Source organism: Molossus molossus, unplaced genomic scaffold (genome assembly GCF_014108415.1).
Source record: "Molossus molossus isolate mMolMol1 unplaced genomic scaffold, mMolMol1.p scaffold_m16_p_9, whole genome shotgun sequence".
NCBI classification, from domain to species: Eukaryota; Metazoa; Chordata; class Mammalia; order Chiroptera; family Molossidae; genus Molossus; species Molossus molossus.
Window position 1 is genome coordinate 22,371,703 of NW_023425403.1, and position 14,820 is coordinate 22,386,522.

A 14,820-nucleotide genomic window follows, 5' to 3' on the forward strand; every position below is an offset into this window, starting at 1 on the left:
GTGGGCATACGAACCTACATAGGCAACTTTGGTGGCTTGATAATAGTCTCACACTTTGAATGGTGTGTCCTCCTAATGCTTCATCAGAGAGGACCATCCATACTTGATTTGCATGAGAAAGACACACTTGGTCTTACTAAAGGAATATTTCTGATCTTTATGTACTTATATTTGAACTGATACTTATTCTTCAGCATCCCTGCTGAATCTCACAGGCAATTTTTTCCTTCCAATTTCACAAAACCTTTTATCCCTAAAGCAACTTCTGAGGTGGAAGAAATATTGCCAACTTACATCAGTTTCTCTTACTGACTTGACTAGTCCTATCATGGAAATCCTAAATGCTCATATCTATATTCAAAGATTGACCACAAACTTTTCCAACTCCATGGTTAACAGACTGAGAGCATGCTTACCTGCTTAGGATTTTATTAGGATCTAGTACCTTTTGCAATGTATATATATTATAACAACTTACCTCTTTGTCCTGGTTAATAAATAGTGAAGTACTATTAAGATATTTAACAATCATTTTACATACAGTGAAGTTTTAAATGATATTCATCATTGCATCTCTACATTTTTCCAGGCTTCATAAAACTATGACTTACTCAAAATATTACATCTTAACAACTGAAAAACCCTTTTCAGAAGCACTGAATGAATACCGAGTTAGACTATATAATCATTCTTTATTTCATTATAAATGCAATAAGAGACCAAGTCAAAGTTTGAACAAGACTATCACGGTGCTCATGATAACTGTGTGTCCCGAGTGTGCAGGTTCATTCTTCATTTCTTTGGGGATGAAGCTGCCTACTTAGTCTGTGTTCTGCCCCCAGCAGCTGAAATGTCTATCATATGATCAAGTGCCCATCTTGATTATGAGTGTTGAATGCCAGAACTTGATGTTTTCCATCAACCCCAACTTGAAACATTGCCTGCTTTTGTTTTTGAACAAAAATGTAATTCTCCAAAGACCTATCATTTTAAAATTCTGACTACAGCTTTGATGTTCTTAGTTCAGCTATTTCTGTCTTCCTTTCTGAGGAGGGGCCCTCAACCTTTTGGTCACATACTGTCCTTCACTGACCCCCGTGGGGACAGTAAATTCTTCCTAATTTTTCTAGCACAGTCCATCTCATGCTCTTTGCTCAAGAAAGAAGAACTGCTTGTCTGGACAGTCTCTCTTTTTTTTTTTTTTTTTTTGCATTTCTAACTCTCTGTATGGATAAAGCCAGACTTTCATCACCCCCTTGCAATACTTCCTTCCTTTACACTCATTTTTCAGTTGAAGGCAGGCTGTGGAACTGGTTCCCGGCCTCTCGATCATACATCATAATATCCTATCACCTTTCTTTTTTGCAGAGATCACCACTGGCATGCCAGACTCAACTGAAAGAGCCTATGTGTCTCCAGGTAAGGAAAATAAGCTCGTCCAGTGTTACTAACCAGCATGACAGACATCACTGCTGGCTGCTCCTTCTACTAATCAGAACCCCTTCTGCATCCACTTCCAGCGGCTCTTGTTTGCTGCCCAGTGTTTTCCTCCAGCTCATCCTGCCTTTCTGGATGTTGCTTCATGGAGTGCAGTTCTTGATGTATGTCTGAACTTGGGCCTGAGAGGCGTACACGAGGAAAAGAAATCTATGCCTGGACACAATTTAGTGACATTAGAACTGAGTGTTAAGTGGTATAGCTCAGCAGACTCAGGAGAGCAGATACTTCAGGCTCAGTACTTTTTCCCTTCATTACCCCATATTTAAAGTTTTGGCTTCATTGATTTTTTTTTTTTTTTTTTTTTTTATGGTCTGTAGCTTGTTGAACCTATATAATCTGACACAGCACAATCTAACTTTAAAAAAAATTTTTTTTTATCTTCACCAGTTTTTAATCTTTCCTTCAAGGCCATTGTTTAAAATCTTAAAAGCTAAATTTCTCTAGATGCTAGACTCTTTTGGCTATACGTATTTAGGGCATATTCATGGGTCATTACTAAAATGTAAGTACCTGTGTTTGTAGGATGGGGCAATCCTGGACTCTAAGAGGCTCTTACTTTTCCTACTGAGAGAGAAAGAGAGACAGGGACAGACAGACAAAGAGAGAGAGAAGGGAGGGAGGGAGGGAGGGAGAGACGGAGGGAGGGAGGAAAGAAAAGGAGGGAGGAAGGAAAAAGATCAAAAGAAAAAAAATTGTCGAGTTAGCTGAATCTCTTCACCTTTCATTCAGGCTTCTTAAAGTTGTTTTAAATGTAGGGACTTAATTATCCAACTCCAGGAGATGCTATTATGAACCTGAGCTTTTAAATTTATGTGGTGCTTGTCTTGGGAATTTAGACAGTAACTATTATTTTCTGATATATGGCTTGAATCTTTATAACTTTCTGGCTGCTGAATTTCAATCCTTCTTCAATACTAAGTTGTTCTTATTTCTTACTAATAAATTTCTTAGGCCCTAAGCTTTTTTTCTGCATGAGTTATGTTTTATGCTAGGTCTGTATTTGCATACTGGTTTCCTTCCTTATCCTTGCTGCCTAAGAAGATCTTGCTGCTGACATCCCATTGATTGTATTATGTACTTATGAAGCATGTTTTGTTTGAATCCTAATGTAATTCCTCTAGTAGATTGTGCATGGATTTTATTCAGCACCATGCTTGGTCAGGATGCTTATGCAGACAAAGTTGCTTGAAAATATTCTCATTCTTCTTCTTTTATTTTTTATTTTCTCTAAGCATGACAGTTGATTTTATTCTCTTTGAATATGGAGATTGTTCTCTGGTTTCACATTTTTTAAAATCAAGACCACACGTCAGAGGAGTTGTCTGTCTGACCTGTGGTGATGCTGTTTAGAGTGGTATTTCTAGGAAGTGCACAGAGCAGGGAGTGTGGGGTGTCTTTGCAGGTGAACCCACTCCATTTCCATTGCTTTCAGAAGTCTTTGGATCTGGATTGCAGAAATACTCCTTTGTGGTCTTTGAATATTGCATATGTCTTTGTTTGACTTTGAAATGCTTCAGTTTTTTGGTTGCACTATTTTCTAGTCCTCCTTTTCTAGATGATACCCAAGCCTGGCCAATTTCTAGTGTAAGGATCCAAGGGCATGACTCAGTAAAGCCTCATTCCACTTTTATGTTTTATAGAGTCTCCCATTAGAATATCAGTAACAACCGAAGGAGCAAATACTTCTTCATGTAAGTACATTTAAATATTCTGTTCATTAGTTTTTAACCCAAGACAATGTCTGCTTCCAAAGGTGGTGTTCATGTCTACCCTCTGCCTTTATCAAGGGACCCTGTATCAAGTTTGGAAGCAGGATGGTACTTGCTGTTGGAATAGAAATAGCCCCTCTTATGCTTGGGAACCACTAGATACCACCTCCCCCTAAGATACATCTGGAAGAGATACCACACACATGGTGGTTTTAGGATAATATAGTGTCTTTAAATGTTGGAAAATAACTGAATAGCCTCTGAGGCCAAGTTCTGAGCGAGCAGTAGAGAACATTGTGGTTTTCGTTTTTTTTGTTGTTTTTTTTTTAAAGTGTGTCTTGATGCCTTCAGCAACTGCCAGAGGCATGATACCCAGCTGTCTGGGGCCCCTCTTCCAAAGCTCCTCAGTTCTCAAATAAAGTCTGCTGTGATGGAGTAAGGAAACTATATATAGATGCCCTTAATTCAAATTTGATGGCAAGTGACTTATTATGAAAATGTTTGAAAGCAAGTCCCTAGGCAAGATCTCAGATTAGTTTTCATCTGTTTAATGTTAAATGTGCTTTGTGCTTATGGAGTTCTACAATTGTTAGACTGATTGGTGCCTTGTGCAATGTCAGGGGAACTGAAGACATTATTAGCAAGGACTAGTAAAAATAGTTTTCATACTTATAAATTGTGAATAGCATAGCATTAAATTTTGATATCCAACAGGGGAATTTATCAGACCTTGAAAATAAAACTTATAACTACAGTCTTTCTCTCCCTTATTTTAGCTTTTTTTTTTTTTAAGCTATTTCTCAGTTTGCTAAGCTCTTCAATAAATAGATGTTCCAATTATTCAGTTCCAACCTGGAGAGCGTTCAAGGAACAGTTTCCTTTGGCTATCAGCATAGTAGGAGGAAGAAAGGCTGTACTTTAGGCAACTTCAGTTGTTCTGCAAATCTGTTTAAATAGATCCTGTTTGACCTAAAGAGCTTCCCTTCAGGTTGGTGGTACCAAAATTGTAACGATGTGATGTAAGCATATTTTTTTTTATGGCATGAAGTATGTTTTGGCTACATTTTACCTCGATAAAGCATCATTCAACTGAGTTGATGACAACAGTCTAGTAAGATCAAACTGGAAATGGAATGCTAGGAAGGACCAAACTGGCTTCCTCTGAATTCTAAGGACACTCATTATACTCCAAAATGATAACCCCTTTGGGGAGTTTGAGATATTTGTTATTTAATTCTACTTATAAGAAGATTTGTCTAATTATATAGATTTTAGCCCACTAGCATTAAGGAATCATTGTACTTTGTTTTATATATTTGAGTGCTTATTATAAAAAAGCAAATACCAGGTTTTTCTTTTTGGTGTTTTTTTTTTTTTTTCTGGGAATAATTTCTCTACTGCATGATTCATTGAATAAAGTTATTGAAACTCTTGTAATTGGAACCTTTCATGCTATCATTAATGGGGCGATGGATACTATCCTTAAGCATAGCTGAGTAATTATGGAATGGAAGAAATATTTCTTTCGGTTTTTCAGAGCTTTAGGGAACTGAAATGAATCTCTCAGTTTACATTTCCATTCACTGCAATACTGTTGAGAGAGAAAATAATTTTGAAATCTGACACTGATCTCTAATTCTCGGCAGAATTAGTTCCTGATATTTGGTAAAGGTTTAAGACAAAGAAAGAAAGATTTGTGTACCATTATGCGAAAATATTTCAGTGTACCATTTTTGTATATCACTCCCCATTCAGACTAGGCTCTCACTAAATATGATTGAATTGATTAATTAATACATTTTTTTAATCTCATGAAAGTATGCTCTGTAATTGGAAACTATAAACCAAGAGTGGCAGGATGCTAAGTCCGGTCTTGGTTGGAGCGGTGACAGCATGGTGCGTGCGACGCTCCGTTCACTTACAGGCAGCGCCCTGCAGAACTCTGCACTGCAGAGGAGCTGGGAGCGAAACACGTCTGTGTAGTAAAGGCTGCAGGGAACTCGAAGGATCGGCAAGAGCAGTAAGCTGGACTTAAAGATACGTAAGAGCCAGAGTCCTTGGGAAAACTCCCACGGTCAGACATGACCAGCCTTGGAGAACAGGGCTGCAGAGAGGAACTGCTCTTCCATGTGGCCCGTCTGTGTGGGCTGCATTCCTCCAACTGTCCACAGTGGCGTTTTCCAAAATGAATATTGCAAAGCCGTTCCGAAGCCCTATGGATTCACCGAACCTGTTGCGTGTTGTGGTGACAGGGGTGCTTTTTGGGTCGATGTGAAAACGGCGCTGCACTGTGTTACTTTTCAGTTCTTTGGGTGGCCATGAGCACACCCTGGCAGGGAAACTCCTCTTCCTGCCAGGCCCGTGTTGAGGGCCCTCCCTGATGGGTCCCTTTTGAGAGGGCTCCGCAGTGGCAGTTTGTGTCCTTGACCCTGCTCGGCACCCTGCCTGGGATGCCGGGTCAGTCTTCTCCGCCAACATCCTGTCTCCCCAGAGCCTCCCCGGACCCCTGCAGTCCCCAGAGTTCTTTTCTCTTTATGTTGGAATAGAAAAAGCAGAAAGAAGAAAATAAAAATTGTCCACCTACCTATTCAAAATAATATCGCAAATCTTTTAGTATATTTTCTCCTAATCAGTGTTTTTCATTCTGGCTTTCTGCCCATTCTCCCACTGTTTGCTTGTTGTATCATGAGCATTTTCCCCGTGGCATGAAATAGAAATCAGAAATTTTAAAAATGATTTTTAAATCTAAAAATCTTTAATTTTTTCAATCACTGTAATAATAAAGAAATCATTCCTGACTGGAAGTTTTTAAAAGACTTATTTTTTGTTTACAAACACCTTTTCATGTTTGTCCCTTTTGTATTTACTTTTCCAGCATTTTAAAAAGATTGGCAGAATATCGAAGTTAATAATCTTTGCCTTTGTGAGGCACATTTTAACTTCTTCTTTTTTGAAATTGGGAACTTGCATTGTACAGTCACTATTTTTAGAATCATTAATTATACTTTTTAAAAAGATTCTTCTTATAATCTCCTGCTAAAGAGCAGCGTTGGTTTTCTTCATTTCATTTTATTTTTTGTAAACCAGGCCATCTGTGATTTGAAATGTATAAATAAAGTGCACAAGAGTGTCCTGTTACACATAAGTGACAGGATTTAGGTGGGAACGAATTCGAACCTTACAAAACCGTTAGTAGGACTGTCTTGTTCCTGCTTTGCACAGAAGCAGCAGAAAAGCAAATGGATTATTTAGAACAAACCTTAATGACTTCTCTCTGAAGTGCCCGCTGCCGGTGACCCCGTTTTGCCAACAACTTTGTAGAATGCTATCAAAAATACAGTTGTTATACCAACCACTTTACTGAATTAAGCATCATCCATTCCAATTTAATATATAAATGAGGAAAACAAAAATGAAAAGCCTAATAAATAGAAATAGGAAAGAAAATATACCGTTTTGAAAAACAGTCTTTAGTAATAATATATGTTTATAGTAATCATAACAATGATGGTAATGGTAGCAAATGTTAATTGAAGGCCTACTGTGTGCCAGGCACTGGGCTTGTGATTTACAAGAATGATGGCTCACGGGTCTCACAAAACCTCTCCTTCCACTTCTCAGACGACAGAACTGATGTATCTTGTCTGAAGTTACATAAGCAGGATTCGAACCTAGTCAGTACGACGATGTGTAAGGTTTAGTCACCTCAAAAAAAAAAGAAAAAAAAAAAAAGACTTCACTATTAAAAGGAATGAGATTCTGCGAACAGACTGAAAAGCAGTCTTTGCTACACAGTGGGTTTGGTGGATTAAGGTAAAGGCCTTGCCTGGAGCCAGCTGGGCCCGGGTCTCCGGCCCACATCGAAGCATGCCAGGTGGTAGGAAAATGGGAAGGACACGCACCCTGAATGGACTTGTGCTCTGAAGTCTAAACGCGCCTGCTGTAAATTACCCTGTACTCTAGGCAAGTTGTTTAGCCTCCCTGGGACTCAGTTTCTAAGTCTGTATAGTCTTGAGCCTCTCAAACATATACTGGGAAGCCTAGTGTGGGAAATGGGGGTGACTCATTCAGCAGAGCTTTGTTGTTAGGTGGTCCCCCGGGCGAAGAGGGCGAGTACCTACAAAAGTCATGTGGCCCTGAAGGGAGAATGGAAATCAGGGGAGTCCTTACATCTTATCTGAACAATGTAGGACAACCTCTTTACTGTTGGAGGAGGAAAGGAGTTAATGATTTTTAGTCTAAATGCTGTCGCTGTAAGTTCTATGCCAAGAAATCACTGCCTTTTCAAAATATATATTCTCGGCTAAGGCTGCATTTTAAAGGAACTCATCCAGGAAGTTCTCTTTGAAATCTCTGAATGAAATGAACAATTCAATCTTTAATTTGGCACCTAAAAGAGCTAGCTGAAGTAAAAAAAAAAAAAAGAAAGAAAGAAAGAAAAAGTCTTTTGTCTGCAGAGACATTTCAGTTATAATGAGACACAGCATTTTCACTTCGGAACAACACAGTGATATATATCGATTAGATCAGACCAGGCCTGCTGGTCCACTGGTGAGACTTAGAGCGATGGTTCTTCTGTTCCACCCTCAGCTGTAGCTGACTTCCCTGCTTTAATTGGAGAGGAAACTGCTCGGACCTTTGCTAAAGGATTCCTAGCTAGAAAAATAGCATTTCAATTATTGGTAAAATAGGACCTCTGCCCTGTCTCTGTTGGAGAGCTACTTCTAACTGAATGCAAATTGTATTTCCAGATTTTTATAAACATGACGTTTTCAAGGGTGTGGCTCTGTCTGTCGTGGACTAATTACCATGCATCGTGTAGCAATAAAATAATAATTTGCAAAGGAAATTGCCCAACTGGTATATATTTGTCTTTCTGATTGCTTAGAGTTAGTTGCAGATACGTAAAACAATACAATGACTCGGAGCAAGAGTAGGCAGTTGTATATCACAGCCCTTCATGTGCTCAGGCGAGTTATGACCGGCACGTTCAGTTCATTTATTTTGTAAGTGAATGTATCTTATTTTTTTCTCTTAGTTCTCCCTGCAGCTCCAGTTCTCCTTTGCCCTTTCTGAAGTCACTCAGTGTCTCTCATTGCATTCCGCTGCCAGACAAGATGGTCTCAAAACTTTTGATCAAGTTTATAACTCAATCCTAGTTAACCTTTTGTATTTAGTGAAAATTACCCTTCTACTAAATTATTCTTTTGAACCATACAGCCACATGTGTGTGTGTGCTATGTATATATAAAAACTGGTATTTGTATCTTACTGTACATTTTCTAAGGAGTATATTTATTGAGTCATTTATTCACACAGTAAGTCTGTCATCTAGATTTTATCCCATTTATCAGATGAAAGACTTGAGACTCAGAAATTTCTGACATGTCCAAATTCAAAAACTAAGTCGGTAGTAGAGCAGAAATTTAAACTTAAATCTGATTTCACATCATCTGGTCTTTTATTACAAAGTCTTATGGGATCCATAGAGTGAGCTCAAGGTTAGGCCATCTTAAAAAAAAAAAAAGGCATCAAAATGGAATTTTTATAAAGATTCCAGGAATACAACCACATTTATCCCAGTTGTTCCAAAGTCAGCTTTTACTGAAAGACTACACTCTTCACCATCTACAAGGTAGGGAAGTAGACCGGAGAACCCTTAGTTAGTGGCAACACAATTCAGGGGGTTAATACTAGAAAAGGAGGCAGACACATTAATCTGGAATCATTTCAGTGACTGACTCTTTGGCTTTGTTACTTTGAGAATGATGTGGTCTTTTTCAAAACATGCTGTTTACAGTGATGGGAATCATCACAGAGCCATTCTTCCGGTGGGAATGTGCTCTTCATCAACAAGGCAGATTTTCCTCAGTGGTAGTTTGTATTGGGACAGGTGTGTTGCCTTATTCCAGGCTAAGTACAATTTAATTTATTGTATAATATTATAAATCCTGGAAATTATTTGTATGATAGATAAATCTGTTAGTAGAAAAGTATTAGACCTGGAGCAAATATTTCTCTCTATTTTATTCTCTTGGGTGCTTTTTACCGGAATAGTCTCTTTACATTTCAAAAAATATCTTCCATCTTTTTGTGTATCAGCTGTGAGAGGGAAGCACATTTGTGCGTCCTGATTAGGAACAGTGTTAAAAACAATAGTAAGTGTTTTTAATCATATAGGCAGGTTAGAGAAATGGATTATATATATATATATTATATATATTATATATATACATAATATTTTTAATTTTTTAAACAATGAAGTGGAAGTGTGCTGAACTTTGTGGCTTTCTTAGTTCTTCATTTTTTCCCAAGTTATCCAGGGATCTGAGAAATAGGAAAATGGGAACAGAGGCCTTGAAATTTAAAGACTACAAATGCATAACAGCTCTCCCACTTCCAAAAAACACCCCAACAAAGTAAAAAATAAAAAAAAAATGGGACGGAGGAAGGAGCGAGGAACAGCAGGATAAAGCAGCGAACAATCTGAACGGTGATTTAGTTAGGAGTTTTTCAGTTGCAAGTGACAGAAAGTCAACTCCAAGAGCTTAAATATAAAGCTGGTCCAGCCAGATCCATGGGCTCGAGTGATATCACGGGATTGTTTCTTAGTCTTCGTGCCCTTTATGCTCTGCTTCTCTGCAGATATCAGCTTCATGCTCAGTGGTTCTCCTCTGCCCGACAGGGAAATAGCTGCTGATAGCTCTAAGGCTGTGTCCCCTCTGCTCATAATCTAGGAGACCGTCCCCTCCCTAATCCCAACAGCAGAGTTGAAGGGAGAATCTGATAGGCTCTGCTTGCTTCAAATGCCTACCACTAAAATCATTACTGTATCCAGGGAGATTAATGACTCCGCTTGGGCCAGGGCAGGGTCAGATATCCAGCCCTGTGTGTGTTTGGGTTAGTGAGGCAGATGGGCTCAGCCCCCTGGGAACTGATGCTACAGGTTCATTGCGGAGAGCAGGGCTCTGTACCTACGGAGGCAGAGTGGCTCCCCAGGCAAAACCAGACAGTCCTCTCCGGCTGCTTTCGAAGAACCAGAAAATAGGTGCAGGTCACAGAGAATTGTAAAGGAAAATTAAGCATACATGTTATTGAAAGTTAATTGGACAGACAAAATTAAAGCCGGGTCACCATTTTAAATAAAGAGGTAGAAAACTGAAGACAATGGAAATGTCATTTTTAAAAAGACTCTTAGTACCAGTGAACTCACTGTAATCACTCTTAGGAATGCCTTCTTTTTCAATCCAAGAACTCACACTTTTGCGAAGTAGCAAAGAGGGAAAGAAAATGAGTTTCAGTTTTCAAATTAGAATGCATGGGGAGCATTTTGAAATCTGTGAAATGGTTTTTCAACATAAAAGTCTAAAAAGTACTTGATCCAGGTTCTTTTAAGTAGATTTTGAAAAACAACTAGTTTCCTTCACCAGAGTAATTGCATGTTGATTAGGGTTTTCTTTTTCTTTTTTAGCGAGAAAAGAAAAAGAAGCGTGTTTAGCCCATTCCATTTACTGTGACAGAAAACTCAGCAGGTCTTCAGTGTGAGGTCACACTGATCAAGGCTGTATCAGCCTCACAGACAGCAACCCTGGAACTTGGAGGAGGTGGCGACTCTTGTGGTTTATCTCTGGTCATCTCCCACTTTTCTCTGCCCTGCTCTTATGCATCCAGCACTAATTCACTTCTTTAATAAAGGCGCTCTGTAAATGTAGTCCAACTCATCATCAAAGAACTGCTGGATGGCACTTTTCATTTTCTCTCTCAGTCTACCAGGGGTCAGCTAAATCTTAATAACCAATTATATGGGTTAGTGTGGGTTATAGCTTAAAGCTGTGCTTGTTCTCATTCAAGTCCATCACCATCTCTCATACAGAAGATTTGGTGTTTACGTTGAATTGTTAATCAACTGGGAGCTATCGTCTTGTTTTTTGCTTGGGGATTTCAGAGCCCTTTTTTGTTTTCAGTGAATATCAAGCTTTTTTAGAAATGCAACAGGGAGAGAGGGAGGGACAGACTGAGATTGTCTTTGTTAAATATTTCAAGAACTTTTATTCATAATGATATATATTATCAGTCTTTTTTTCAATTTTTAAAAGGAATTTGGGGCTATTAATCTGTCTATTTCAATAGCAGAAAAGTAAAATATAGATAGGGATAGGCTAAGTAACAACTAAGGTCAAATAGCGAGTGATAAATTTAGGATTAAAGTCTCATGGCCTATTTCTGCTATTTGATTCTTAATTCCAGAGAACTTTCCCTCTCTTTAATAAAATAAAAAAAATAGTTAATAATTTAGTTCCTACTGTGTTCCGGCATGATGTAGGAACTATGATGTGTATTTTTTAAATTTATTTTTTTATCGTTGACAGTATTATAGATGCCCCTTCCCTTTTTCTTGGACGGGGGAATGGTTGGAGAGAGATGAATAGAGAATAGTCCTTGGACTGAAGGAGTTTGCAGTAAAGTAGAAAGGTTAATTATGGTTAATTGTGCTAATTGTATGTAATGACATAGTCATATCACAAAGCAGGATATGGGAGGCAGTTTTTAAAATCAAGTTTTTTTAAAAAAATAATATTACTTAAGACAGAATACATTTATTCATTCTGTGGTATATAGTTAAAAAGAAATATTACTTGAGTAATGATTTATTTTTACTGTTGTCTTTTTTTAAAGTAGTCAATTGCTGTTTCAGCGTCATATTTAAAGTTCAATAATTTTACCAACAAATCAGATTGCTGAGTTTTATTTCATTTAAAAAGATGATAAAAGTTTATAAGTTTGTACTAAAGTAAAAGACTACTGAAGATAAAAAAGGTATCAGAAATTAATTCACACTAAGTAGGGTTATAAAGGTTTGAGAAATTTTTAAAGGATTTAGATATTTAACTGGAAACATTTAGAGGAGTATAATCACAGTATAGTAAATGGAATTTCTGCTTATTGGAAACACCTTTGATATATAGATGGACTTTCAAAGATACATTACATATCTGAGTGGATATTTTTTATTAGGTTACCTAGAAATGTAAATGAAAAAGTTGCAATTTCCTGAGCAATTTTATTTTCATTAAATAAGATTTTTTTCCTTAACTTTTTAAAGGTTATTCAATTAATTTAAAGGTGGGAGAAATGGTAAATTTGAAAATGTATGTCTAGTTATATTATAATTAAATGATACACATAGTACATTAAAATACTATAGTAAATTAATCATTTAAAATGATTAAATATTGAAAAGCAAAATTTTTCCTTCTGATGACTCTGCTCTCAATTTTCTTAAAATTTAGTTATTGAGAGTAGTGATTAATTGGCAAGAAATATCCATATCAAAACTTGATTAAGTTTTCAACTAAAAATTTCCTATATGGGAATTAAGATAGTTTCTTTTGCAGATTTTTTCCCCCCTTAATCTATTTCCAATGTGATTGTTCTGTACATTGTCCTACATTTTAACTGGGAGAGCTAGGTATTTAATCAACCAATAAAAATCCATGTTATTCAGAAATAATATACCTTTGAGAACAGAGCATGGTTATTTATAATTTTTAGTCTACAAGGCTCTAAGAAGGAAGTTGCTGCATTATTTTCCCCCCAAACAAACAAAAAACTGTAAAATCTAGCATGTTTGACCTATGAAGACATATACCAGGAGAAACCCACCTTGTCAGACAGGTTGTTTTTCTGATAAAAATGTGGTATGAATGAAGGAAAAAAGAAGAGGAATAGCCTTTCATATATCTTAGAAGAAATTATTTAAGTAGCCATAATAGATTTTTTTACACATTTTATACATTTCCATTTAGTTGAGCAGATGGATTTTTTTCCTCTGGAATCCCCATAACAGCTTCGTAATTTCATGTCTCTAATGCTATAAAGCAGAAATGCATTTCTGTTTAGATTTTCCTCAAGTTATCTGTGCAAAAATAAACCATACAAAGCGTCCTTGAGTGCGTTTCAAGATAAATAGATTACAGGGCGAGAGAATTACTGTGTATGTGCAAATGCCACTGTGTGCGAAAGCGAGATAAGCGGTAGGAAGGAAACTGGCTACTCGGGCACACGCGCCGTGTCCTGGACCTTGCGAACCTTCTTCCAGGGCAGGTAAAGGGGACTGAGATTTAACACTGTTCCGCCTTGTGAAAAAATAAATAAAAAGGAAACATAACATCCACTACATGTATACATACAGAGACAAATATTAGAGTAAAACTTTCTGCTCGTTTTTTTTTTTTTTTTTTTTAACTAGAACATTGACTGTGACCTTTCCTGTAAAAAGTGCATTGAGGAGTGAGACTTCTGGTGGAGATGGTCTTCATGGAGAATAGGCTCAGCTATAATTCCACTAACTTTCAAAATGCCACAGCTCCTTCCTTCCTTTTCAGAGCGAAGTGCAGACCTGGGTATATTTTATGAAAATGATGCCTTGAAATGATGAAAATTATTTTGTCCAATCAAAGAGTAAAGCAAGCTCTTTATGACTTCACTGTTGTGTTGAGATGTCCAGTTATTCCCTCCCCCACAGTGCTGCCTTGGTGCCCCCACCACTCTGGCTCAGGTACCAAGCTTGCCACGGACTGTGGGCACAGGTGTGCACAACGGTGCCCAAACCAGAATGTAAGGAAGGAATTTTGGTTTACTTCTGTCTGTATTCCCCTAACATATTACTACACTATTCCTAGAGAGTATTTATTAAATACATATTAACAGTGTGGTGATTTTCAAAATTAGATTATCACTTTTTTTTTTTTTTTTTTTTAAGAGAGTGGGAGGGAGGGAGAGAGAAAAGAAACATCAATGTGAGAGAGACACATCAATTGGTTGCCTCCCACACACACCCTGGCCAGGGTTGGAATCAAACTCGTGACCCTTCAGTGCATGGGCAGAAGCAGCTCTAATCACTGAGTGACACCAACCAAGGCATAGACTACCACTATTTTTTTTTTTCTTTATTGATTTTAGAGAAAGAGAAAGGGATAAGGAGAGAGAGACAGAAACATCGATGAGAGAGAACATCAATTTGCTGCCTCCTGCATGCCCCACACTGGGGATTTGGCCCTGACCGGGAATTGAACCGGTGACCTCTTGGTGCATGGGTCGATGCTCAACCACTGAGCCACACCAGCCCGGCTAGACTAGCACCATTTCTTAAAGTTGTACACGTATGTACTTATATGAAAACCACCTTAACCTTGACTCATGAAAACAGATATTTAAATATTTTAAAATCAGAGTTAAAAAAGTAGCCTCAACTTAAATAATATTTATTAGAGAATTTTCAACATTTTGAGAAATATGTCACACACTGAATGCTTCTATTTTAATTTTTTTCTGGCTTCATATCTGCAAGTTTTCATTTTATGATAAATAGTTCTTTATGTGGTGATTTATAAGACTATTCACTTTAGACGGCATTGTTACAAAATAATTGAAAAATCTCCATAACTAGTTGGTCGCTGTTCCTCCCTGTGGTGCTGAAGAGTCAGTCAGTTATTTAGAAATAAGGGAATGCCACCATGGCATTAATAAGCTTGAGTTTTCTTTTATTATTATTAAAAATAATCATTATAATGAAATAAATATGTAATGAGCACCTACCATGTGTCAGGTA

At 37.5% G+C, this 14,820-nt stretch overlaps 1 protein-coding gene across 7 annotated transcripts in view; it reads left to right on the forward strand.

The window, feature by feature from the left end:
* Window positions 1–14,820, forward strand: part of NRG1 (neuregulin 1) — a 1,034,638-nt gene that overhangs the window by 893,542 nt on the left and 126,276 nt on the right. For 6 of the 7 annotated variants that reach the window (XM_036249746.1, XM_036249751.1, XM_036249750.1 and 3 more), the window contains exons 4-5: window positions 1,369–1,419; window positions 3,141–3,191. The exons of the other annotated variant lie outside the window; for it this stretch is intronic. In XM_036249746.1, coding sequence (XP_036105639.1) covers window positions 1,369–1,419; window positions 3,141–3,191 — 102 coding nt within the window. The remainder of the gene's footprint in view (window positions 1–1,368; window positions 1,420–3,140; window positions 3,192–14,820) is intronic. 7 annotated transcript variants of the gene reach the window in all.